The sequence below is a fragment of the Papio anubis genome, chromosome 5 (assembly GCF_008728515.1).
Source record: "Papio anubis isolate 15944 chromosome 5, Panubis1.0, whole genome shotgun sequence".
Classification (NCBI taxonomy): domain Eukaryota; kingdom Metazoa; phylum Chordata; class Mammalia; order Primates; family Cercopithecidae; genus Papio; species Papio anubis.
The window spans coordinates 34,393,633-34,419,147 of record NC_044980.1 but is presented as its reverse complement, the minus strand read 5'-3'; the positions used below and the strand labels follow the sequence as shown (position 1 = coordinate 34,419,147).

The window sequence follows — 25,515 nt, the reverse complement described above, 5'->3', positions numbered from 1 at the left end:
AACAAAAAGTACTGGAAATTAGGAAAAGAGTTTGATAAGCTATTGCCAGTATGGATAGGATAGAGAGAGACATCAAAAATGGCTAAATAAATTCAAAATATTAATATAAAATAAAACCCAAGTATGGCCAGTAACATATGTAAGGGATATATATGCCTAATGAGGTTTCTTTGAGAAATCAATATCATTGTCATTTCTCTTTATCAAATTTTACATTGTGACATGCTTATTATGCTTTTTTATGTACCTACCTCTCGAAAAGTTTCACTTTTCATGTGTTGAAGTCTTAAATTTGTCAGAGGTTGCATGGTTTGCATCTCCACTCCAGTCAGTCCACTTTTCTTCTTTTTCTGAAGAGCAATGTACAATTGATATAACAGCTTTGTTGCCACCCCAGGCTTTTCTGTGATGATGCCATGGGCCACATTCTGATCAAACTGCACACCCAGAAGGTGAAGTGTTGGCTCCAAGCGAGAAAAATTATTAAGTTTGGCACTTGAAACCCTGGACAGTAAAATATTTTACATAATTAGACATTAGCATTAAATTAAAGACAACAAACATCAGAAATATTATTATCCAATATTTTGAATTATTTCATGTTCTTTTAGCTGTATCATTCCTCTGTAAAACCACTCTAATGTAAATACATTGAGATTTTTTATTGACCATGCCTACCTGAACTCCATGCATTCATTTCTCTTAAATGACTACACTAAAATTTTCTGCCCTAAATTGACAGTAGAATTTCTTCAGAAGTGAATACAGAATTCACAACACCTAAACCTGATATATTGTTCCTAGTATACTATTTCTCAAGAGATTGCATTCAGGTAGTGGTTCTAAATCTTTTGTTTTTGAATCACAGATACCTTTGAAAATCTGATGCTATGGAACCTTTTTTACAGAAAAGAAAACATACATTTATATATATAGACAAAGCGTGTATAACATCTTATAGCATGTTTTTGAGCCTCTTACAATCTAACCTAAAAGCACCCATCCTCTAAAAGGATGTGGAGCTGAGGAAATATAAGAGTGATTTCTAAATATGAATGAGGAGCCAGCACCACAAGATGGACAATGTCAACAAAAATACTGATGCAATATCTTGAATTCATGTTCTGGTCATGTGGTGTAACTTACTGTCCTGTTTCCTCTGTGTATTAATAACTCTTTTAACAGAAATATTTAGCAACATATATTTAGTATATTATGCTGCATCAATCAAACTTCAAATAAAATATTTTAAATTAATAAAAGAGAAACAGGCCTCGGAGGAGACAAGAAGAGATAATGCATGCTACAAGAAAACCTCAGCATGAGACTAAATATACTTTTTTAAAGGTCTTCTCAGGTCCAGTTTTACAATCCGTTTCTCCACAAATCACCATACAGTTGGAGATACAACATTTGTCTATAATGACTCAGGTAAAGTAGACTATGTTTTGAGGAATATGATTGTGAAAGAAGATAGTCAAATCAATGACATGTGCTTCTATTCTCTAGAAAGGCATCTATCACCCCTTTTGATCTTCCATCATAGTCATCCTTTCACGCCCTTCCCATCCTAGGAGTCCTGTGTGCTTTGCTCACTACACATAATTGGAAAGATGTGAACTGAGAGCCATCGGTCAGAGCTTTGGTCTGGGTTATAACCTTGGGCTACAGATTTTAGGGGCATGCTAATTCAGGAGGGAGAGTCCAAAAGCAAACATTACCCATTTCCAAATTTTGTCAAAGCTTAGCCCCGCACTCAAGAAAAAGAAGAGGTTTCTCTTTCTCTCACTTGTATCATGTGGCTCCCAGAATGCAGTTAACAAGCCTGTTAATGTTATAGTTCAGTTACCCACTAGGGTTTAAATGTATTTTACGAACTGGCCAAAGTGCACAGGTCTAATAATACTTCTCTCTGGAAACTTATTTCTAATCAATCAAATTTGGGGAACAGAACTTGTGTGTAAATTGGTGGAAGCCTACTCTTGTTAAAGCATGGGTAGAATCAGAATGGCAGGATAATCAACAGTTGTTTTTTGAGCACGGAAAAACCGCTGGGACATCTTTGCTCTGGAGATAGAGCATATGAGGTAAACGATGACCTCTGAGGGAATTAAGAAATGTGTGTTAGGAAAAACTTTTCCCTCTCTAATAGCAATCCTTACTTGCTAAGAGATCTTGCCATCTGGTGAGGGAATACATCCTCTTACAAGGTAAGTAGTAGCTGCCCTCCCAGAAATTGTCTTGACTATTTACTTTAAAAAAAACAAATCTTCTCAAGTTTCACTATTTGTGAAGGAATAAAAATATTCAAAATCAGGGAATTCTTTCAGAGTTAGATGAGTATTCTTAGAATTAAATTATTTCCAAGATGAATAACTTTAAGTTATTTACAAAATATATTTCCAGTTTACATTTTAAACTAAAGAAACTAAAAGTGTTAGATAATATCCCCAAATCTTAGGCTATGACAAAAAAGGGATTGTTTTCCCGACCAAATATACCATTACAAAGGTCATACTCATAAGATGTACTGATCCTTGTCTTATTTAAAAGACCATCTGCCCTGGGGAAAAAAATGGGTTGTTCCAAGAATTGAAGATGGATGATATTTGGTTCTCAATACAAGTAGGACCCTCTTCCCACATTAAGGAATGCAGTGACTCTTGGTGAGAGAGAGTTAGTCCTTTGTAGTATATGACAAGCAGGGCTGTTACAAAGGACACACACCTGTCCAAAGGTGGAACAAGAGTATGAAATCTACCCTCTGTTCAGATTGCTAAGCCTTGTTCCTGGCATGAGACTGCTTCATCCAAAATGTGGCTCCTTTTTCCTTGTAAAAAGGCCTTTCTGTTCACCAAAGCCTGCGTTTTTACAGTCATTTCCAGCCAGATGGGGACCCTTTCTCCATTTCACAAAAAGCCCTCTGTGGTCCTGCCAACAACAGCCACTTTGGTACACCTGAAACACTGCATCTGCGATCTGGTCAGGATGGTCCTTTAACTTTTCCATGGTTAAGCAGATATCCTCTCTGATATCTCTGATTTATTCATTGGAAACAATATTATGAGCCTGCTATGGACCAGGACAATGCTTGGAGCACAAAGAATAAACACACTCTGCAACTTTCAGGATCTTTGCAGTCTAGTTGAGGGGTAAACATTCATTTATCATTCATCAAACATTGTTTGCTCTCCTTCATGTGGCAGGCACTCTGATAAGAACTGATATATAAATAAATAATTATAACTTGATAACGATAATGTAATAAGGAAAGGGATGTCCAAAGTTTTGTTAGAACAAAGAGAAAAGGGGGACTACATCTACTAAGAAAGTAAAAGAAGAGTTTAGAGAAGGAATAGATTTTTAGCTGGCACTTCAGAATAAACACAAGTTTCTCATGGTAGAACTGAAAAAATAACATTAATCTGCAAAGGTGCAAGGCATAACAAAAACATATGATGTGTGTGTGGACCAGAGAAGCTTAGGTTAGGATTCTAGGTTAATGGGAAATGTGGCTGGAAAGGTGAATGAAGGTCACACTGAGAAGCACCTTATAAAGCCATGACCTTGAGAGCGATAGAGACCTGAACACTCAAATTTCTTAAGCTGATGGGGATATCACACCTAGAGATATGAGTGTAGAGTTTTAGCTTCATGTTGGGAAGTCTAAACAAGGTCTCTATCTGTAGAATTTACTAGGAAATGTAGGCATTCATTAATTTAAAAAAACATTGACTGAAAGTTAAATATGTACCAGGACTCTGTTAAGCCCTAAAGATATAAAGAAAAATAACCTAACACCCCTAACTTCATGGTGTTTTGTGCAATGTGAAAGAAACACAGATGAAGAAACTGACAACAAAGTGATCAGTGTTATAAAAATTAAATGTGTAGGTTGAGTTTCTAACTTTCATAAAAGGATAGACAGCAACAACAACAAAAGGATTGGACATCTGGTTATGTGCAAGTCATAACACATCAATCTATACATGTTAAGAACTCCTGAGAAATCACAAAAAAGAAAAGGAGGGCATAGACACTGACCTACCTACCCTGGCATTCTTATACCTTGGAGGCTAATCCAGCTTCTATTGGCAGCAGCAAAGCTAGGAACAGAGGGAGCGAAGAGCTGAGAGGTGAGGCAGAGTGGGGAGCCGGGGCTAACAAAGAATTTATATGTCATGTCCTTGAGGAAGAGATGTGTAATATGAGATGTAGGTATGGGTTAGGATGTTACCCTGTACACCAGAAGGTCAAGAAATTGGATGGGATTAGCAAAACAGGGTTTATTTGGTATGATAGTATAGTTCTAATCTATGGCTTCTTTTGTGTCATACAGTTACTATATGTACAAGTAGGATAATCTAGATTATGAAAGAATAATTCCTCTAGCATGAAAATATCAGAGATTCTTTTGCTCAGAAGTCTTATAACACAGGTGCAGCTTCATAAAGGCCTATCATTTCAGACAAACAAAAATAAGAAGCACTTGAGCAGGAAGTATCAGGTTAAAATATTATGGATTTGAAGTAGATCTTCATAAATGGCAGAGCGAGAACCTCCAAAAATCTGGTCCTCCTTAAAGACAACAATAAAACTGACAAAAAATTGTAAAAATCAACTTTTTCATAACTCTGGAAATGAGCTAAAGGCTTGCAACAACTCAAGGAGCATTTATTTAAGAAAAGTTCCTTAATAGTGGTAAGGACAGAGAGCTTTTTGTCATTTTAGCTTGCTCCATGTCTATACCCCTCTCCCTAGCTCCATGGCGGCTGTGAAAACCAGCAGCAGACTTACAACCATGGCAGCTATAAAAACCAGCAGTTTAGCAGTCATCAAAGCAGCGGACAGATTTGAAGTGCCTCCGAAGTCCTGTCTTCAGAGTGTTGCTTTTTTTTTTTTTTTTTTTTTGAGACAGTCTTACTCTGTCACCCAGGCTGGAGTGCAACGGCATAATCTTAGCTCATTGCAACCTCCATCTCCCAGGTTCAAGAGATTCTCCTGCCTCAGCCTCCCGAATAGCTGGGATTAAAGGTGCCCACCACCACGCCCAGCTAATTTTTTGGTATTTTTAGCAGAGACAGGGTTTCACCATGTTGGCCAGGCTGGTCTCAAACTCCTGACCTCAGGTGATCCACCCACCTTGGCCTCCCAAAGTGTTAGGATTACAGGCATGAGCCACCACACCTGGTCCAGAGTGTTGCTATTTAACTATTTAACCCAGTAGTGTTGTGAAAATCCCCATTTTCACACCTTGTCAATATTTGACCTAACAGAGCTTACTCACTGAAAAAAGTCCTATCCCAAGGGTGTTAGGAAAAAACAATCATAGCAATTGTTTATAATCACAGTTACTTGAGACAGTAAAACCAATTGGAACAAAGAGGAGCCTGGCCAAAAACTTAAAAGGAAGACCTATGAATGAGATGTCTGTTAGGGACTCTGAGGCCATATGCATGTGTAGGAATGTATGGATGCCTAGGAAAGACATGAGGAGGTCCAAATCTCTCACCTTTGGCTGACTTTGAGATGTTGCACAAGCAGGAAGTAAAGGCTAAGGGAAAGTTGTAAACTGTCAGAGCATTGAAAACATGCCATAAGCCACTCATAGAGTTTCTTAGCAAAGGAAAATGTATTGGTCCAAGGTGTTAAAAGATATCTCTGTTCAATTGCTGACCACTAAGCAAATCAACTAAAGACTTTAGGTGCAGTATACAAGAGGGAATATAGACTTCACAGAATTAGTCCAGGAGAGTTACTAAACAAACAAACAAACAAACAAAAAGCAGAAGCAGCAGCAACAACAACAAACTCTGGGAATATGTAATAGTCTGAATTGACACATTATATTATTTTAAATGTCCAATTTTCAAAAATTATGAGACACACAAAGAAACAAGAAAGTATGACCTATACACAAGGAAAAAAAAAGGTGAATAGAAACTCTGTGGGGAAGTCTTGGACAAAGACCTGCAATGACCTATTATAAATATGTTAAAGAAAGGAAAATAAACTATGTTTATAAACCCTCTTCCTGTTTAGAAAAAAAAAGTGCAGCTCACTGCCAGTGCTCATTTAATTTTACATAAACACATTCTATGAGGCTGAAGCAAATCTGACTAATTTTCAATGTGAAAATAAAATATAAAGACTGTTCTTGGAATTATTTCTAAACAGAACAAACACCAGAATCATCAGAATCATGTATTTTGGAAACACTGGATTCACCAAATAAATATTTGGCCAACAACTGTTGGAGAACGATGTTAACATTATACATAGGAATGCTATGTTTTCTAGGATTTGATATTTTTGGTGATCGATAAATACTACATTTTGTAAATGGAAATACTACTGCTAAAAATAGAATCCTGTAAATAGAATGATGCCTTTTGTTTCCAAAGTCAAAACACTAGAGCAATGCAAAAACAATAATAAAAGCAAGATATTTCATGGTAAAGTTATCTCAGGGTAAATGCTTCACCTGCAAGCACTGCCAGCTAGTGCTCTCAGGGTAAATGGGAAAATGGTTAAAGTTCAAATAAAGTATGAGAACACTGTTTCAACAAAAAGAGAGCATCAATAAAGAAACAGAAATTATAAAATTAGGAACACAGTGAAATTTTGAAGTTGAGAAGTACAACTGAAATAAAAACATTCACAATAATAGTTCAACAGCAAACTAGAGTTGGCAGAGGAAAGAATCCGAGATCTGAGAACCCAAAGATAGGTCAACTAAAACTATTCAGGAAAGGAAAAAAAAAAGCATGAAGAAAAATGACCAGAACCTCAAAACACATACATCCACTCTAATCATGAGAAAAACATCAGAGAAATTCCACCTGAGGGAAAATCACTTCACTAGTATGCTTCAAAACTGTCAAGATCATCGAAAATAAGAAAAGGCTGTCTGAGAAAGTATCACATTCAAGAAGAGCCTAAGCAGATATGATATGATATGCTGGATGGGATCCTGGAACAAGAAAGACATTAGGTAAAAAATTACAAAAAAAATCTAAATGGCATACAGATTTTATTTGATAATAATATACAAATATTGGCTCATTAATTGTAACAAATGTACCACACCAATGTAAGATGCTAGCAATATGTACAAATAGATATGTACAATATAGGAAATCTCTGTATTATGTCAATAATTTTTCTGTAAATCTAAAACTGTTCTGTAACAAAAAGTTTATTTAATAATGAACAAAGTCTCAGAGACCTACAGGACATCACCAAGTATACCAACATACACATAATTGGTGAATGATATGGGAGAGAGAAAGAAAGGGGACAAAAATAATCTTTGGAGAAATAGTGGCCAAAATTTCACAAATGTGATGAAAGATACGGATCCACACATCCAAGAAGCTTAATGAACTGCAGTAGCTTAGTCACAAAGATGTCTACACCTAGACATATTATAGTCAAACTGTTGAAAGACAAAGACAGAGAGAATCTTAAAAGCATTAAGAGAAAAATAAGTCATCAAATACAAGAGTTTCTCTATAAAATAAACAGCTGACTTATCAGAAATTAGGGAGGCCAGAAGGCAGCTGGATGACATGGTCACAGTGCTGAAAAAGAAAAACTGCAAATCAAGAATTCTATGACTGGTAAAAATATGTATCAAAACTGAAGGATAAACAAAAACTAAGATAACTCATTGTTAACATACCTGCCCTATAAGAAATACTAAAGAGAATCTTTAAGTCCTAAATGAAAGGACAATATACAGTAACTCAAATCACATGAATAAATTTTAAAGCACGTCAGTAGAAGTAACTACATAGAGTAACATAAAAAATAGTTTAAATATATTTTTGTTTGTAACTATTTTCCTCTCCTTATCTGATTTAAAAGTTAAGTGCATACAGCAATAATTATAAAACTGACTTGATGGATTTAAGATGTAATTTGTAGGACAACAATAGCATAAAAAAAGGAGGAGACAATTGAGCTACACTGGAGCAAATTTTTTTTCTATACTAATGAAATTAAAGTAGTATTAATCTGAATAGTTTGATTTAAATTAAAATATTAATTGTAATCTTCATGAAAACCACTCAGAAAATGACTCAAAAAATACAGTAAAGGAAACAATAAGGGAATTAAAATGGTATTAGAAAATATCTAACACAAAAGAAGGCAGTAGTACAGCAGTAAAAAAGACATAAAACATATACACAACAAATATCAAAATTGCACACTCAAATCTTCCTTCATAATTATATTGTAAATAAATGGATTAAATAACTACAATTACAAACAGGGAATTGGCAGAACAGATATACAATCCAATCATATGCTTTCTCAAGATATACTTTAGATTCAAATACACAAATTTATTGAAAGTAAAAGGATGGAAAAACATGTATCAAGCAAATAATAACCAAAACAGGACTAGAGTGACTATAGTATCAGGCAAAATTGACTTTAAGAAAAAAAAAAGTACTAGTTGATACTAAGAATATTTTATATTGTTAAAAAGGTCAGTCCCTCAAGAAGACATAACAATTATAAACATATATGCATCTAACAATGGAGTCACAAAATACATGGGGCAAAAACTGAAAGAATTAGAGGGAGAAATAGACAATTCAACAAGAACAATTTGAGACTTTGGCTGCAACTTTCAATAGTGGATACAGCAACCAGGCAGAAGAGCAGTAAGGAAATGTAAGACCTGGATAACACTATAAACCAATTGGACCTCACAGATATCTGTAAACACACTCTATTGAACAATAATAGAATATACATTCTCTTCAAGTACATACGAAACATTTTCAAAAGGAGAATATATGTTAGACCATTTTTTTTTTTTTTTTTTTTGAGACGGAGTCTCGCTCTGTCGCCCAGGCTGGATTGCAGTGGCCCGATCTCGGCTCACTGCAAGCTCCGCCTCCCGGGTTCACGCCATTCTCCTGCCTCAGCCTCCGGAGTAGCTGGGACTACAGGCGCCCGCCACCACGCCCGGCTAGTTTTTTGTATCTTTTTTTTTTTTTAGTAGAGACGGGGTTTCATCGTGTTAGCCAGGATGGTCTCGATCGCCTGACCTCGTGATCCGCCCGTCTCGGCCTCCCAAAGTGCTGGGATTACAGGCTTGAGCCACCGCGCCCGGCCTGTTAGACCATTTTTAAAAACAGCTTCAATAAATGTTGCAGCTCTTTTAGAATTTGTCTAGCTGGTTTTATAGGTTTTACCAGAAACCTTTCACCAAAAAAAAATTTCATTAAGTTTAAAGAGATTGAAATAACTGTGTTGTCCAATGACATTGTAATTAAATTAGAAATAAGTAACACAGCAAATTTGGAAAATTCAAAAGTATGTGGAAATTAAATGACATCCTCCTAAATAATAAAGAATCAAAGAAGAAATCACAAGGGAAATTAGAATATTATTTGAGATAAATAAAGACGCAAAATGACATACCAAAACTTACCTGATACAGCTAAATCAGTGCTTACAGGGAAATTTATAGCCATCAATGCAAATGTTAAAAAAGAAAATCTAAAATAAAAAAGTTAACCATCCATAACAAGAAACTACAAAAAGAAAACTAAACCCAAAACAAGCAGAAGTCCAGAAATGACAATAAGAACAGAAATAATAAAGCAGCTGATATGGTTAAGCTTTGTGTCCCCACCCAAATCTCATCTTGAACCGCAATCCCCACAATTCCTACATGTCTAAGGAGATACCTGGTGGGAGGTATAGGATTGGATCATGGAGGCAGCTTCCCCCATGCTGGTCCTGTGATAGTGAGTTAGTTCTCATGAGATCTGAGAGTTTTATGAGGGGCCCTTCCCACTTTGCTACTAACTCTTCTCTCTCCTGCTGCCTTGTGAAGAAGGATGTGTTTGCTTCCTCTTCTGCCATGACTGTAAGTTTCCTGAGGCCTCCCCAGCAATGTGGAAGTATAAGTCAATTAAATCTTTTTCGTTTATAAATTACCCAGTCTCGGGTATATATTTATAGCAATGTGAAAATGGACTAATACAGTAACTTGGTACCGCAGAGAGTGGGATACTACTAGAAAGATAACAGAAAATGTGGAAGCAACTTTGTACCTGGGTAACAGGCAAAGGTTGGAACAGTTTGGAGGGCTCAGAGGAAAACAGGAAAATGTTGAAAAGTTTGGAACTTCTTAGAGACTTGTTGAATGGCTTTGACCAAAATGCTGACAGTGATATGGACAATGAAGTCCAGGTTGAGGTGGTTTCACATAAGATAGTATAGTATTTGTATATAATCTATATACATCCTTTTGTATATTTTCAATCATCTCTAGATTGCTTATAATATCTAATACAATGCCTGCGTATTACTTCATTCTTGTGGATTCAATGTAGTACTCAGTTTGTGACAAATACAAGTTTTTCTCTTTGGAACTCTGTTACTTTTTTTTCCCAAATATTTTTGAATTGCAAGTGGTTGAATTCATGGATGTGGAAATCATGGATACAGAGGGCCAACTATATTTGAGTTGTTTCTACTTTTTGGCTATTAGGAATAATCTGCTATGAACATTGTGTTATCACGTGGATAGGTTTTCATTTCTCTTGGGTGTATACCTACAAGTGGAATTGTTGGGTATGACAGTCTATGTTTACCTTTTGAGGCACAACTAAACAGTTTTTTTAAGTGCCTGAATTAAATTTGCACTAACATTATATGAGGGTTTTGATTTCTCTATGTCCTTATCATCACTTGTTATTGTCTATCTTTCTGCCTATAGCCATCCTAGTGGGTGTGAAGTGGTATCTCGTGATCTTGATTTGCATTTTCCTAAACACGAATTGATATGGTTTGGCTCTGTGTCCTGACCCAAATCTCAACTTGTAGCTCCCATAATTCTCACATGTTGTGGGAGGAACCCAGTGGGAGATGACTGAATCATAGGGGTGGGTCTTTCCCATGCTGTTCTCATGATAGTGAATGTGTCTCACAAGGTCTGATGGTTTTAAAAACAAGAGCTTCTCTGCACAACCTCTCTCTTTGCCTGCTGCCATCGATGTAAGATGTGGCTTGCCCCTCCTTGCCTTCCACCATGATTGTGAGGCCTCCCCATCCATGTGGAACTACAAGTCCAATAAACAACTCTCTTTTGTAAATTGCCCAGTCTTGGGTGTGTCTTTATCAGCAGTGTGAAAATGGAATAATACACTAATGATGTTGAGCATCTATTCGTCTCCTTATTAGTTGTGTGTTAGCTTCTTTGGTGAAATGTCTATTCAGATCCTTTGCCTATTGTTAAATTGGATTGTCTTTTTATTATTGAGTTGTAAGTGTTACTTATATATTCTAATAGCCACATGGAGATGAGGAACTTATTGGGAACTGAAATAAAGGTGATTTTGCTATACTTTAGCAAAGAGACTGGTGGCATTTTACTCCTGCCTTAAAGATCTGTGGAACTTTGAACCTAAGAGAGATGATTTAAGATTTCTGGTGGAAGAAATTTCTAAGCAGCAAAGCATTCAAGAAGTTTGCTGCAGGCATGGAGCCCTCATGGAGAACTTCTGCTAGGGCAGTGTAGATGGGAAATGTGGGGTCAGAGCCCCCAAACACAGTCTCTAGTGGGGCACCACCTAGTGGAGCTATGAGAAGAGAGCAACTGTCCTCCAGAAACCAGAATGGTAGATCCACCGACAGCTTGCACCATGCACCTGGAAAATCCACATACACTCAACACCAGCCTGTGAATGCAGCCAGGAGAGGGGCTGTACCCTGAAAGTCACAGGGGCAGAGATTTCCAATGCCATAGGAGCTCACTTCTTGCATCAATGTGCCCTGGATGTGAGATATGGAGTCAAAGGAGATGATTTTGGAACTTTAAACTTTAATGGCTGCCCTATTGGGTTTTGATATCTGTAGAGGGTCCAGGAACCAATACCCCAAGAATACCAAAGGAGGATTGTATCCATCAATTGATAAATAGGTAAACAAAATATGGTATGGTGTATCCATATAATAGAAATTATTCAGAAAATAAATATAAATGAAGAAATACTGATACTTGCTAACATGGGTGAACCTTGAAAACATTATCCTAAGTGAAGAAGCCAGTCACAAAATGTCACAAATTGTGTGATTCCATTGATATAAAATGTGTAGAATAGGCAAATCCATAGAGACAGAAAAGTAGATTAGTAGGTGCCAGAGGCTGGATGTTTAGATGGTGGTGATGGTTGTGAAGATACTAAATATGTGAATATATTAGGTGAATTGTGGTACATAAATTATATTTCAATATAGCCACTAAAAACAAAAACCATTGTGAATTTTTTATTAGTAGTTAAGTTCTATTTTATAGTTTTAAACCACAAATAATAATACTAATTGTCTACCCAAAGCACTATATGTTGTTTCACTTCTTCTCTTAAAAGAAGGAACAATCAATTAACAAAACAGGAAGAAATCTGGTGTAAAATAAGTCCCCTTTAGAGATGAGGTCTTGCTGCAACCACATAACAGTCTCTCCTTTGTACTCTTGAGAAAATAAAAAATGTATGTGCCAGGAAGGAACAATTTCCATATTAATGGTTCTGCTTGGGTGTTTGAGGTTTGGAAGGGATCTTATGATTAATGATTCTTTGAAGTTAACTTTGGATTTTCCAAATGCCAAAGAAATTAACTTTTCTTGAAACTAAAGAGTAGGCCAGGAGTGGAGGTGCACGCATGTAATCCCAACACTTTGGAAGGTTGAAGCAGGAGGATCACTTGAGCCCAGGGGTTCAAGACCAGCCTGGGCAACATGGCAAACCCCGTCTATACCAAAAATACAAAAATTAGCCAGTCGTGGTGGCATGCACCTGTAGTTCCACCTATTTGGGAAGCCGAGGCAAGAGGATTGCTTGATCCCAGGAGTTCAAGGTTGCAGTGAGCTATGATCACGCTACTGCACTCCAGTCTCGGTAACAGAACAAGACCTTGTCTCAAAACAAATCAATAACAACAACAACAAAGAATAATCTCACTAACCTGCTGTCCAAAAATTCTGAAAAATCATCCTGAAGTTCAAACTTGTATAGAACTTCTCCAAGTAGAAAGCCACTGGAAAATGCCTTTGCAAATGACTTGGGACCTGAGTTTCAAAACATTGAGATAAAAACCATGAATACAATGTTGCTCATAGAGCTAATGATCCCTTTAAATATACATACACTAAAAACTACACAATTTAACTGGAACTCAAAATGCCATGAATATATTTCTAGAAACGTCTTTTAATAACCAAAGGAAAAGGTTGACATTTAACATAGATATTTTACAAAGATCCCCAAATAAATATAAATCAATAATTGATGAAATACAAATTTTTGAAGGAAGAGAAAGACAATGGATAAAATTTTTTTTAAAAATGCTACCAAAAAAATTTGTAAATAACATTAGATTAAAAACCAGCCTTAAAGATATTTTATAAAATTATACTCTAATACTTTAGTTGGATAACCCATGCAATCTAGGAGGATAGCATATTTTGGCCAAGTGAGATGCAAGCTAACTTCTTTTAAACGAAGACTTCATTTTAACCTGTAAAACAATGGAAAGTTTACTAAAGCCATTTGCACGTTCTTAAAACCTCCTGAGCATAATCAAACTTCTCCTTCATGGTTCAGAGGGGACACTATGGCCCAGTTATTGTCCCATGCAATTATGGAGAGAGAGCCCAGGGAAAACTGACTTTGGAGCCAGAGACATCTGTCTTGGAATCTTGGCTCTGCCTCTTACTAGCTGTGTGACATTGGGCAAGCTGCTTCATCTTCCTGAGTTTCAGCCTCATGTCTAGAATAGAGATAATCATATCTATATCTGATCTCAGAGAGCTGTTTAATATTAATAGCTCTCTTATACAGTAATGTTTGAGAATTGCTGGGTACCATGCCTGCCACATAGTAGGCACATAATGATAAGTGCAGAATTTTTTTCTTTGTTTTTTTTTGATGGAGTCTCACTGTTGCAGGCTGGAGTGCAGTGGCATGATCTACAACCTCTGCCTCCCAGGTTCAAGTGATTCTCCTGACTCAGCCTCCCGAGGAGCTGGGACTACAGGCGTGTGCCACCACACCCGGCTAATTTGTGTATTTTTAGTAGAGAGGGGGGTTTCACCATGTTGCCCAGGTTGGTGTCGATCTTTTGACTTCAAGATCTACCCGACTCAGCCTCCCAAAGTGCTGGGATTACAGGCATGAGCCACCACGCCCAGCCGAGAAAAAATATTTTTTTAGTGTTCAATAGAATTTGCTTTAAAAAAAAAATGTTCTTAGTTTTGAGTTACTTGTATTTTTCTTATAAAGTAAAATATATAGAGTTACATGGTATTTAAGGATTATATATAAAATAAATTATATTATCATAGGCCAAAGCCATCATCTCTCAAATCACTTCAAAATCCTCCACAAACATTCAACATGCTTCCATCAGGGTCCTTTAGTTAGCATCGGTTGAAATATTATATGTCATTCAGTATCACAAATTCATTTTTACCAGATTCTTCTATTTTACCTGTCTGACTAATAATGAGGTGGCTAGTTGACCGTGAAGAAATAACATTCCTTCCTGATTTGTAGACGTGACGCTTGGTTGTGTAGTTGCAGGAAGGTGAGCTAAATTGCTCCATAACAGCCACTGCACAGTCCACACTCCAAAGATTACACCATATTATGATACTTTTTTGCATATCTGATGCCAGACCACAGTTTTCCCTAAGACTTTCTTAAGATCTGTTCTCAAAATCCTTTAGACTCAGAGGAATACCCCAATCCTTAAGTTGAGTCAATACAATAATAAAAGTAGTTTAAAAAGATGTCAATGATTCCCATTGATTCTATTTATTCAGGGTGAGTTCTTGAACTGTCTAGAATTAGAATCTATTAATTATGGTTACATAATTTCTATTTGCAATAGAAAAAATAAAAGGTAAAAAACATTAAGGGGAAACAGTGCTTTTATCTATGGATCACTTTAGCAATAGGTAAAAAGAAATGAAACTTTTATAAGCTCTAGGAAAATGAAAGCTTCCAATCACATAAACTTGTGTTCAGCTATAGTTCAGGTGAGAACAGACACATTCCATCTATTCTTAAAGTCCACAGTCTGGCACCTATTAGTGGAGTTTGGCAAGCTTTTCCACAAACAGACCAGTTTTATCATCATTTTAAAACTATTTAGGGCACAATGATCTCACTCTAAACCCATGATACATTCTTTCAGAGTTGATGGTTTGATGCCCTTCCTGTCAGTCATATCTGTCCTTCCAAAGCTATGTCTTAATGTGAAACACTGAAGCAATTCTTGAGAAAATATAGTTAGAGAACCGTATGTCCCAAAGCTTCCAGCAGGAGAATTTGAAATCCATGGCATACCTGAGCTTTATAACTCAGCTAGATCTACTGTACCGCCTGGAACACCTTACAGCACAAGTTAAGCTTGAGCTTCATAACCTAGGCAATGATGTTTTCTGACTTTAATGCGACACCACTTGAATATCATAATGCTTTGTGATGCTACTAAAATGAGGATTGGCTTGATCTTATACCAAATGTCATCTGTTATTCAGCAAGTGTCTTCCGGCTTCATACCTCAGTAGTCTTTAAAGCAACTGAAATCCAAAGGGTTCCTTCTGCTCCAATGGGCCAAAGTGTGCCACCTCCTCCTGTGTCACTGCAGCTTTCTCCTTCCCTCACAGACTCCAAAGCTCTCGTTGCCACCACGATCCTCAATGTGCCACCCAGGGTGCTCTAGCTGTGTCTTTCACCTCTTCTCTCTGTTGCTTCCTTCTTTCTGCCTCTTCCCTTCTCTCCTCCCTAACCTATCCCTATACTTCCCTTAGTTTTCTAAAGAGCCACTGGACCTAAAACCATTATTCATCTATGGATGTACCTGTGTCTTTCTCTTCCTATGCTATCAGGCTCTTGTCCCAGTTTTTGGCTTATTGCTTTCTGTTCAAGAGCTGTTGCTATGTTACCTTCAGGTAATCTCTTTTCCTTCCTGCCTCCCTCTGGGGTTTGCACTGTGCCTGTTGTTCACGTTGACTGAATGCTGAAAGTCTAGCCCAGGAATAACTGGGGAATACTAAATCCCTTTCCTTCATCTTCAATTTGGCTGACAAACGGTCTGTAGCAAACCATTTTCTACAAAAAGGTAGCCAGAAAAATAAAATCATTACCCATTTCCTTTGAAATGGCATGACATATTAATAAGGCAATTATGATATGGATAAAATAGAAGTGTTTATAGTATAAAGGTTAAAGAAGGATAGTAAACACTTATGTACTTCATTATCAGAGTAGTTTACAACAAATAAGCAAGTACCAAAATATCTGTCTGAAGTTTTTTATGCATAAGACATTTCAGATTTCCCATGTGCCACATTAGCAGAAACTAGAACAATGAATGAAGAATATAGCAAATGAGAAAAGCAACAAAGGGGAAACTTGGAGAAAAAAATTAAAGAAAAAGAAAAAAGAACACGTATAAGAAATTAGACGAGGAAAGAAAAAGCTGAAGAAAAAGTGTATACACTGGGACTAATAGATTAAAACATATAAGAAGACAGGGCCGGACCCGGTGGCTCATGCCTGTAATCCAATATGGTAAAACCCTGTCTCTACTAAAAATACAAAAAGTAGCTGGGCATGGTGGCATGTGCCTGTAGCCCCAGCTACTCAGGAGGCTGAGGCAGGGGAATTGCTTGAACCCGGGAGGCGGAGGTTGCAGTAGGCCGAGATTGCGCCACTGCACTCCAGCCTGGTGACAGAGCAAGACTCCATGTCAAAAAATAAAAGAAGACAGATAAGAAGCCACAGAGAGACAGAGTAAGAGACAAAGGTGATAGGGAGAGAGAGAAACAGTGAGGAAAAAAGAAAAGGAAAGAAAACGCTTATTTTTTTTTTCTGTTTGGTTTGTCATGTTCTTCTTCCCACAAATGTCACTGAATACTATGACTAATTTCAGGATGCCCACCTCTATAAAGTAATTTGCACTAACAATTGAAATTCTGTATGGGGAAAAAGAGGTAGGTTGACTCCAGAACAAGCAACAATGAAAGAATATGATAAGTAAATAAACCGTGGGAGCCCAGTGACAATCTTCATCCTAAACCCAAAATTACTTACATCTGGGATTAAAATTATTTAGCAGCAACTCAACCCCGCCTCTAATCTTCCAAGCCACATGCCTGGTCCCCATCACTAAACTTTCCTTTTCTAATAAATCTTTGATGCAGGCCTCGGTGATGGGTCTATGTTAGGCTGGGACAGCAGGTGAAATGATCTATGTGCCTTTCCATCAAAATGGCCCTTAGCCAGCTGGAGGAAGCACAGAAAGCCATCCACATTCCACATGGTGATAAGGAGAACACAGGTTCTGGAGAAAGATTCTCTGTTAGACTCGTGGCTCATTTACAAGCTGCTTCACCTTGGACAACTATGTAGCCACAGTTTCTCATCTGTAAAAATGAGAGAGTGATGGGCTCTACCTTATAAGAGTAGTTTTGAGAATTAAATCTTGTATGTAAAATGCTTAGCACACTGCCTGGTCCACAGTGAAAGTTCAGTGATTATTTTTATTGTTATTATTACTGTCTTCTAATTTAAGAAAACAGGTCATATTAATTACACAAACTGTGAATAACAGATCCTTAATGATTACAGTACAAACATGCTTGTTTAAAACACAATTCAGTACTCAGAAAGCAAACATTTGGCAATTCCTGGCATTCATATACAGGTCCACTCTTTAGGCCAGATAGGCTATAACTCCCCCACTCGTCTGGGGAAGCACCTGTACTTAAACACAGTCTATTGATACAGCAAAATATTTAAATAGTCACATCCAGTGAAATAAATAAGGACTAAACAGCCTCATGGCATTTCTGGTCAGGTTTTGCTGCCAAATGAGTAATGTACAAAGTTGCAGTTTTCAGAGATTTTTGGATTTTAGAATTTTTGAGGTAAGGGACTGCAGACCCATACCATTTTACACTCTGTGGCCTTTACTCCTCCTTTACTAGAGTAGGAAAGATCTAGCCTGCACTATCAACTACATTTAAAAAGCCAAGCAAATTTACTCTCATTTGAGATCAAACAAACAAACAAACAAAAAACCCTGCTGAAGGCTTGGAACTGGCATGGTCCTACCAGGCTGTGGTGTTCCTAGAAACTGGCTGGGTGCCCACAGCTAGGCCTTGGCATTCTCCCGCTGAACATAACCAATTTCACAGCACACCAACATCAGACTCTGTGACACTGATGGAGCAAAACAAAAACAAAATCCCTCTGTAATCACGTCTGAGCTCAGACCAAAACAAGAATATTGTCCAAAACACAAAAATAACCAAGTATGTCCCTATTCCGGCCAATAAGAATGATTGCTGCTTCTCTACTAATTATAGCTTTGCTTTGATCATTTTTCTTACCTTCTAGATAAGATTTATTAAGATACCTAAATCATAAAATTTCCTATGCTTCTGGACAGGATTTCATTCACAGCAAGGCACCACTTCCTGGAACCCTCTTCAAAAATACCTAACACAAGCCCAAGTCATTTCTAGCACCTTCTTACCGAGATGCCCCGCAGTCCTCATGGTACATGTTCTCTCTTGTTACAACAAATCTATAAATCTAATTTTGTGCAAATACAGATGTGTCCTGAGATCTTCGGCAGGGGATACTGATGTTTTCTTTCCTTTAGTCAGAATAGGATGCTCAGTCTTCACGGTTTTATCCTTTGAAGGCTTTGTCATAATTCCTGAGATTTACTATCTGAAACTAAATCTCAATTGCTATATTATAACCCTTTTTAATTGTGAAAATACTGAGCATCAGTCTTTTCTTGGAACTCTATTTTGTAAAATTTTTGCTTTGATTTACACAATAGCCTTCTGCTAGTAGACTTGCTGTATTAATTTTTAGTCAATGATAGCCAAGTTTTAATCAAGAAAAATGCTGCAAGGCTAGCCAGGAAGTATCAAAATCTGTTGCTTTACATCAGAAGCAGTATATTTTCTAATGATTCTGAGAGTTTAAGTATGAGAAAATGTGTAAGGTTTAGACTCCAGGTTTAAAGAAGACAAGAACTAAAAGGTAGCAGGCTCAGAATCTCCTGCTAACTTGCTACTACCTAGGTGCATAATCCTAAACAACGCTCTTAACACATCTGATTAGATTTCCTCATCTGCTGAAGAATTAAATGATGTTCAAGATTATTTTTCAGATCCAAAGTTATATGATTCCGTAATGTGGTAAGGTTACCACAATACATTATGAACTTTTATTTTATTTTTATTTTGTTGCACAAAAATGAATATTCAATGGGATTTTTTGATATCTCTATCTTTTCTTAAAATAAAATATGATCCTTCTGAAAATGTTAGGACAAAAGAACGAATCAAGAAAGTATCATTAATGCAGGAGAGGATGCCCCTAAAATTTAGGACAAAGAGTAGAAAATATCACTCTCCAAAACAAATGCTACTAAGGTTTAATATAAAAGGACAAGATTAATCATCTATGGAAACTCATTTGAAAAAAAAAACCCAAACCCAATTAACAAGGAGCATAGATTGTCTCTTAAAACTTACAAAAATGTATCTATTTAATTTTTTGATATATCATGTAAGCAATGATTAATATATTCCAATATATTAATTAACCTTATTTAAAATAGGAATATGCCCTAGCAGTAGAATAATTCACAACTATTGTAATTTCAGAAGCTTTTGGTAGTAGAAGTAACGTTGGAAAATACTATTGAACAATGTGGCTTTCCTAAGTACTGTAAGTCAGAGGGGCAGGAATTATGACTTTAATCTAATCTAATTTCACCTATCACTGCTATCTAGATGAAATATCTCTAGATCAGAAAAAGTAAAACACAGCACACATTAGCTTTGACTGCCTCTCCAACAACGGAACCATTATTTAGCCTCACAAGGCAGCAAATGCACAGGCTCGGCATTCTCTCCTGTTTCTTTGTCCCAACAAGCAACGATGGACTGGGCCACTTCTGAACAAACACTAATTCATCCACCTTTGCCACTTAACCATCTAGGAATTAGGTTATGCCCTATGATATTATAACATGCCTAGATGGCTGAATTTTTGTATTTCTTGTGACTTCAAATGAAAAATAATCCTTATAAAAAGAGCTCAAATGAATATATTTGAGAGAGTTACTTAAACATATATATTTATACCTAAGTTTAAAACTTTAATGTCCAATATAGGACCTAAAAGCTTAAGTTCAAATTCTAGCTCTACGGCCTACTAGCTATAGACCTTGAACAAATTACTAAGCCCTCTCCTCCTCCTGACTCACCTGAACATCCAGGGCAATACCTCTTAGGGTTGTTTTTAAGATTAAATAAGAAAATATATGTAAAGAGCTTAGAACAGGGTCTGGTATACCTACATAAATGTTCAATAAGGGATAACTTTCATTATTTATTATTCTTTCATTCGTAGACTTCATTTGAACTCCATATAACTGTTCCACAAGCTCTCACAATACTTTAATATGCTTATGACATTTCAACTAAAGTATTAAACCTCTTTTTCTCCTATTTTGTCATGTGATGTTTGGCTTCTTTTGATTTTTTTATCTTTAATGCTCTATTGAATTTTCCCTTCAAATTACAAAGGCAATATAACCAACAAGCCAGATAACAGAGATGTATAAAGAAAAGCTAGCAATCTCCCACTTCCCCAGGGTAATCCCTATAACACACTTGCTTATATCCTTCCACACTTTCCTTTATTCTTACGCAAACCATAATATGAAGACTCATGTGTATGTCAATAGTCCAGTATATGTCTTTCCATACTTTTCTTCATGTCCATATAAATGTCCATATTCATAAGTGTGTGTTTCCTAATTGGTACAAATATATAATTATACTAGTCACAGTAAGCTCTAACTTTTGGTTTTTACTTGACAAAAATACATAAATATCCTTTAGGCCAAAAGTTATAGCAGTTAACTCATTCTTTGTAATAACTGCATAACAATTCATAGTATGAATAAAGCACCATTTATCCAAGCATTACACTTCTGAAGGATACTCAGATTGTTTTCAATTTTTATTTTTGCCCCTGTAATTCATGTAGCAATAAACATCCTTGTTCAAATATCCTTATACGTTGGTGTTTTTATTTTTATTTGATAGATGCGGAGAAATAAGATTTAGAATTTATATCCAAAGTGCTATTTTAAATGCTTTACATTTAATATCCCATTTAATCTTGATACAACCAGATGAGGTATCATTAGTATTGTTGTTTTTAAGTATGATGAAATTTAGGTAAATAACTTGTCCAAAAGATTTCCAAGCAGTCTAACCTCCAAGTTCTTGCTCTTTACATTTCCCTTACCCAGAAATTGCCTGATTACTTTCCCCAGAGGTTGTACCTACTCACAGTCCTTCCATGATAGATTCTACTAACCATCCAAAGCCTTCCGTTGTGCACCACAGAACAGTTTATCTGGTGATGGGACAGCAGCAGTAGGAAATGTGCTTCCTTGGGTGCACAAATCCTAGCTTGTTGGCTTACAAACACAGTTAAGTGTGTTCCCTATAGTCCAAAGGCCTTTTACAATGTGGAATCTGGTTACCTCCTCGAGGACTCTTTAGGTCTATCTCTCTTATAGTAGTTGCGATTAAAAAAAATTAATACATTTGCTAGTGAATGGAAAGCAGGACACTCCATTAGAACGGGGTGTCTCTGCTAGCTTCCAGATCTACAACTCAGGAAAGCAGATGCCAGGAAGTTTCCATTCATAGGCTAAATGTTGTTAAAATTCTTACTTAGTCTTCAGCCTTTTCATGTTTACAGAATGAAGTCATTCTTTCTCCACCTCTCAAAACCAAAATTTCCAAAACTAATTAAAATTATAATGGCACCTACTGTTTTTATTTTATGTGTCTTTATTAATTTCATTTATTTCTCCTAAAAGTATTTCAAAATGTTGCAATAGAGTCCTGGGGACTTCAGCAAAGGGTGGTTTTTGTTTTGTTTTGTTTTTTGTTTGTTTGTTTTTTGAGACAGAGTCTCGCCCTGTCACCCAGGCTGGAGTGCAGTGGCGCAATCTCGGCTCTCTGCAACCTCCGCCTCCCGGGTTCAAGCGATTCTCCTGCCTCAGCCTCCGAAGTAGCTGGGACTACAGGCACCCGCCACCATGCCCGGCTAATTGTTGTATTTTTAGCAGAGACAGGATTTCACTATGTTAGCCAGGCTGGTCTCAAACTCCTGACCTCATGATCCGCCTGCCTCAGCCTCCCAAAGGGCTAGGATTACAGGCGTGAGCCACAGTGCCCAGCCCGGGTGTGCTTTTTACTAATAAAATAAATGAACTAAATTAAACTAAGCAATATGTATCTGCTTTTCCTTTAGAAGAGTACAACTTAAGGGCATGATATTTTATTTTGGCTCCTATGGTGAGACAGGAATAAGAAACAATAAATGCTAAATATTGTACCCAGTCCATCATATTTTAGCAAATAAACAGTTGGAGACACAATGGGATAATTATAGAATACCAGGAAAGAATTTATTGCGGTTCATAGGGAGTGTGTACATGGTCATTTGACAAAGAAAGAGTCTGACGTTTCTGCCTCAAGAAATGCAACAGGAGATGCTCTGTGTTAAAGATCCTCATGCTGAGAGTATTAATAACTACTTTGCACCCACAGAAACACTACCGATCTAGCAACTTCTGTGGATAACCTAAGGTTGAACTGGCACCACTGCCTCTCTGGTAGCAAGCTGGTGTTAAGCAAGTTCTTCTGGGAAAATGAACTGAAATGACTTCCTGAAAACCTCTTCCCTTAAGGAAAAAAAAAAAAAAAAACCAACTGAAAAATGAACTCCTACTGAAGAATTACCAGGCAGTCAAGGAAGCTGCCAGCATGTAAAATTGCCTCTGCGGTTGTCAGACTTGGAAACTTTGGGTGGCAACTGCATGGTTAGGATAAAATTAGGTTGGTGAATAAGGTCAGCTCTGGGCAAGAGCCAATAGTGACCAGAAATAGCTAAAGTTTGTGATTTGGGGCTTAACATTTACTAAAATTTGTAAATGTTAACGTATTCTACATTAACTTATTTTACACCCACCCTCCCCTGCCGGTCAGTTAAGTATAGAAAGCATTATTAGGTCCATTTTATAGAGAAGGAAACACATTCAGAGAAGGTATTGTAACTTGTCCAGGGGCTTCATATTTCATCGACTAGCCAGCAAGCACACCATGCTTCTGCTTCTGGTGATGTGAAGGAGGCATCGTTAGGGTCACACTACAGAGTTCAGCAAAGTTTCCTCTCCACAGAAGCAAAAGAGACCTTCCTAAACCCGCTGATTGCCTAGAACCACATCACAAGTCAAAATGCCTGCGGGTTGGGCCCACCGTGACAAGAGTGGGGACGTGAGAGCGGCAGAGTAGGGACGTGACAAGGCCTTGCCCTGGCTGGGGTGAGCTGTAGGGAGGTGGCAGGACGGACCTGGGGCACTACCAAGCAGAGCTGCTCACTGCGGGGTGCTGCCGGCTCCTCAGGTGCCCCACCTGCGCAGCTCGCGCCCTGCCCGCCACCTTCCCTGAGTGCTCTGAGCTGCAGGTTCTGCGCTCCGCTAGCCCCTCAGCCGCTCGCCCCTGGCTATGGTCACTCACTCACGGTCCGGGACACCTTCAACTCCTTGTTGAGCCACTGGCACAGGATCTCCGACATGGTTTAGCCGGTGCCTCAGACCGCAGGCAGGTGCTAAGAAACTCGCCAGGAACCAAGCCCGCCCTCCCGCGTCCTCCTGTTGCCAAGGGCAACCCTTTGCTAAGGAAGCGTATCCAGGCTGGAACTAGACGAAAGGCATAGAGAAGAGGGGACGCCAGGGCTCAGCCGCAGACGACAGAAAATCGTGTTCCGCCACCTGCTGGCGGGTAAGACCTGAGCGTGCGCCAGCGCGGGAGGAGGCAGTGGGGGCCTGTGAGAGAAGTTAGGGAGCAGTGGGTGTGGGCAGGGGCGAGGCGGGAACACTTAGGGACACAGCAGGGGCTTCTTAGGTGAGCAGAAAGAAAAACGGGAGTCTCCGCAGGGCTCCGTGGCTCACGCCAATAATCCTACCACTTTGTAGAGGGTGTGGTGCTCGCTTGACGCTGGGAGTTCAAGACCAGCCTGGGCAAGGTAGCAGAAACCTTTTTTTTTTCTATAAGAAATTAAGCGGGCGTGGTGGCTTGCGCCTGTGGTCCAGCTGTTCAGGATGCTGATGTGGAAGGATCAACCCAGGAGGCAGAGTTTACAGTGAACCGAGATTGAGCCACCGCACTCCAGCCTGGGCAACAGAAGGAGACTCTGTCTCAAAAAAAGAAAAAAGAAAAAAGAAGAACAAGAAGGAGAAGGAGAGGGAGAGGAAGAAGAGGAGGAGGAGGGGGAAGAGGAGGAACAGGAAGAAGAGAAGAAAGGAGAAGGAGAACAAGAAAGAGGAGAACCAGGAGAGATCAAAGAAGAGGAAGAAAAATTAAAAAGAAGAGGAAGAAGAAAAAGGGTATTTGTGGTATCCATCACCTTGAGTATTTATCATTTATATACGTTGGTAACATTTCAAATCTTCTCTTCTAGCTATTTTGAAATATACAATGTATCATTGCTAACTATAGTCACCCCAGTTGCTAGCTAACATTAGACCCTATTTCTTCCATCTAACTATAAGTTTGTACCCATTCACCAACCACTCTTCATTTCCCCTTCCCACCCTCACATCCTTTCCAGCCTGTGGTACTGATAATTTTGTTCTCTATCTCCAGGAGATCAACTTTTTTAGCTACCACATGTGAGTAAGAACATGCAGTATTTGTCTTTCTGTTGCCTGGTCTATTTCACTGAACATAATGGCCTCCAGTTCCATCTATGTTGCTGCAAATGACCTGTTTTCATTTTTTTCTGTAGACAAATGGTATTCCATTATGTATATATACATTTAAGTCTTTAATTCATCTTTTTTTTTTTTTTTTTTGAGACGGAGTCTGGCTCTGTCGCCCGGGCTGGAGTGCAGTGGCCGGATCTCAGCTCACTGCAAGCTGCGCCCCCCGGGTTTACGCCATTCTCCTGCCTCAGCCTCCCGAGTAGCTGGGACTACAGGCGCCCGCCGCCTCGCCCAGCTAGTTTTTTGTATTTTTTAGTAGAGACGGGGTTTCACCGTGTTCGCCAGGATGGTCTCGATCTCCTGACCTCATGATCCGCCCGTCTCGGCCTCCCAAAGTGCTGGGATTACAGGCTTGAGCCACCGCGCGCGGCCTTAATCCATCTTGAGTTGATATTTGCATGTGGTGAGAAATACTTTTCAGCTTTTCTCTTCTGCATATAGATAGCCAATTTATCCAGCACCATTTATGGAAGAGGGTGTTCTTTCAACATAGTTCTTGGTACTTCTGTTGAAAATCAGTTGTCTGTAAGTACGTGGATTTATTTCTGGGTTCTCTATTCTGTTAGGTTGTTCTTTGTGTCTATTTTTATACCACTA

The 25,515-nt window shown here is 38.1% G+C and overlaps 1 protein-coding gene, 1 long non-coding RNA gene and 1 other non-coding gene across 8 annotated transcripts in view; 2 read left to right on the top strand and 1 right to left on the bottom strand.

Moving 5' to 3' along the window:
- Positions 1–23,877, bottom strand: part of SPEF2 (sperm flagellar 2) — a 203,019-nt gene extending 179,142 nt beyond the window's left edge. For 4 of the 5 annotated variants that reach the window (XM_017959489.3, XM_017959487.3, XM_017959490.3 and 1 more), the window contains exons 1-3: positions 23,672–23,877; positions 12,994–13,096; positions 252–504 (exon numbers count right to left, since the gene is read on the bottom strand). In XM_017959489.3, coding sequence (XP_017814978.2) covers positions 252–504; positions 12,994–13,096; positions 23,672–23,729 — 414 coding nt within the window. In that variant the 5' untranslated portion in view covers positions 23,730–23,877. The remainder of the gene's footprint in view (positions 1–251; positions 505–12,993; positions 13,097–23,671) is intronic. The other variant, XM_021939282.2, reaches the window with a different exon arrangement.
- LOC116275119 lies at positions 9,163–9,223 on the top strand. Its single transcript, XR_004184079.1, has one exon. It is a non-coding gene; the product is annotated as a U7 small nuclear RNA (small nuclear RNA).
- Positions 23,856–25,515, top strand: part of LOC103885021 — a 67,746-nt gene continuing 66,086 nt past the window's right edge. For both annotated transcript variants that reach the window (XR_647900.4, XR_001903304.3), the window contains exon 1: positions 23,856–23,935. This is a non-coding gene — a long non-coding RNA (uncharacterized LOC103885021). The remainder of the gene's footprint in view (positions 23,936–25,515) is intronic.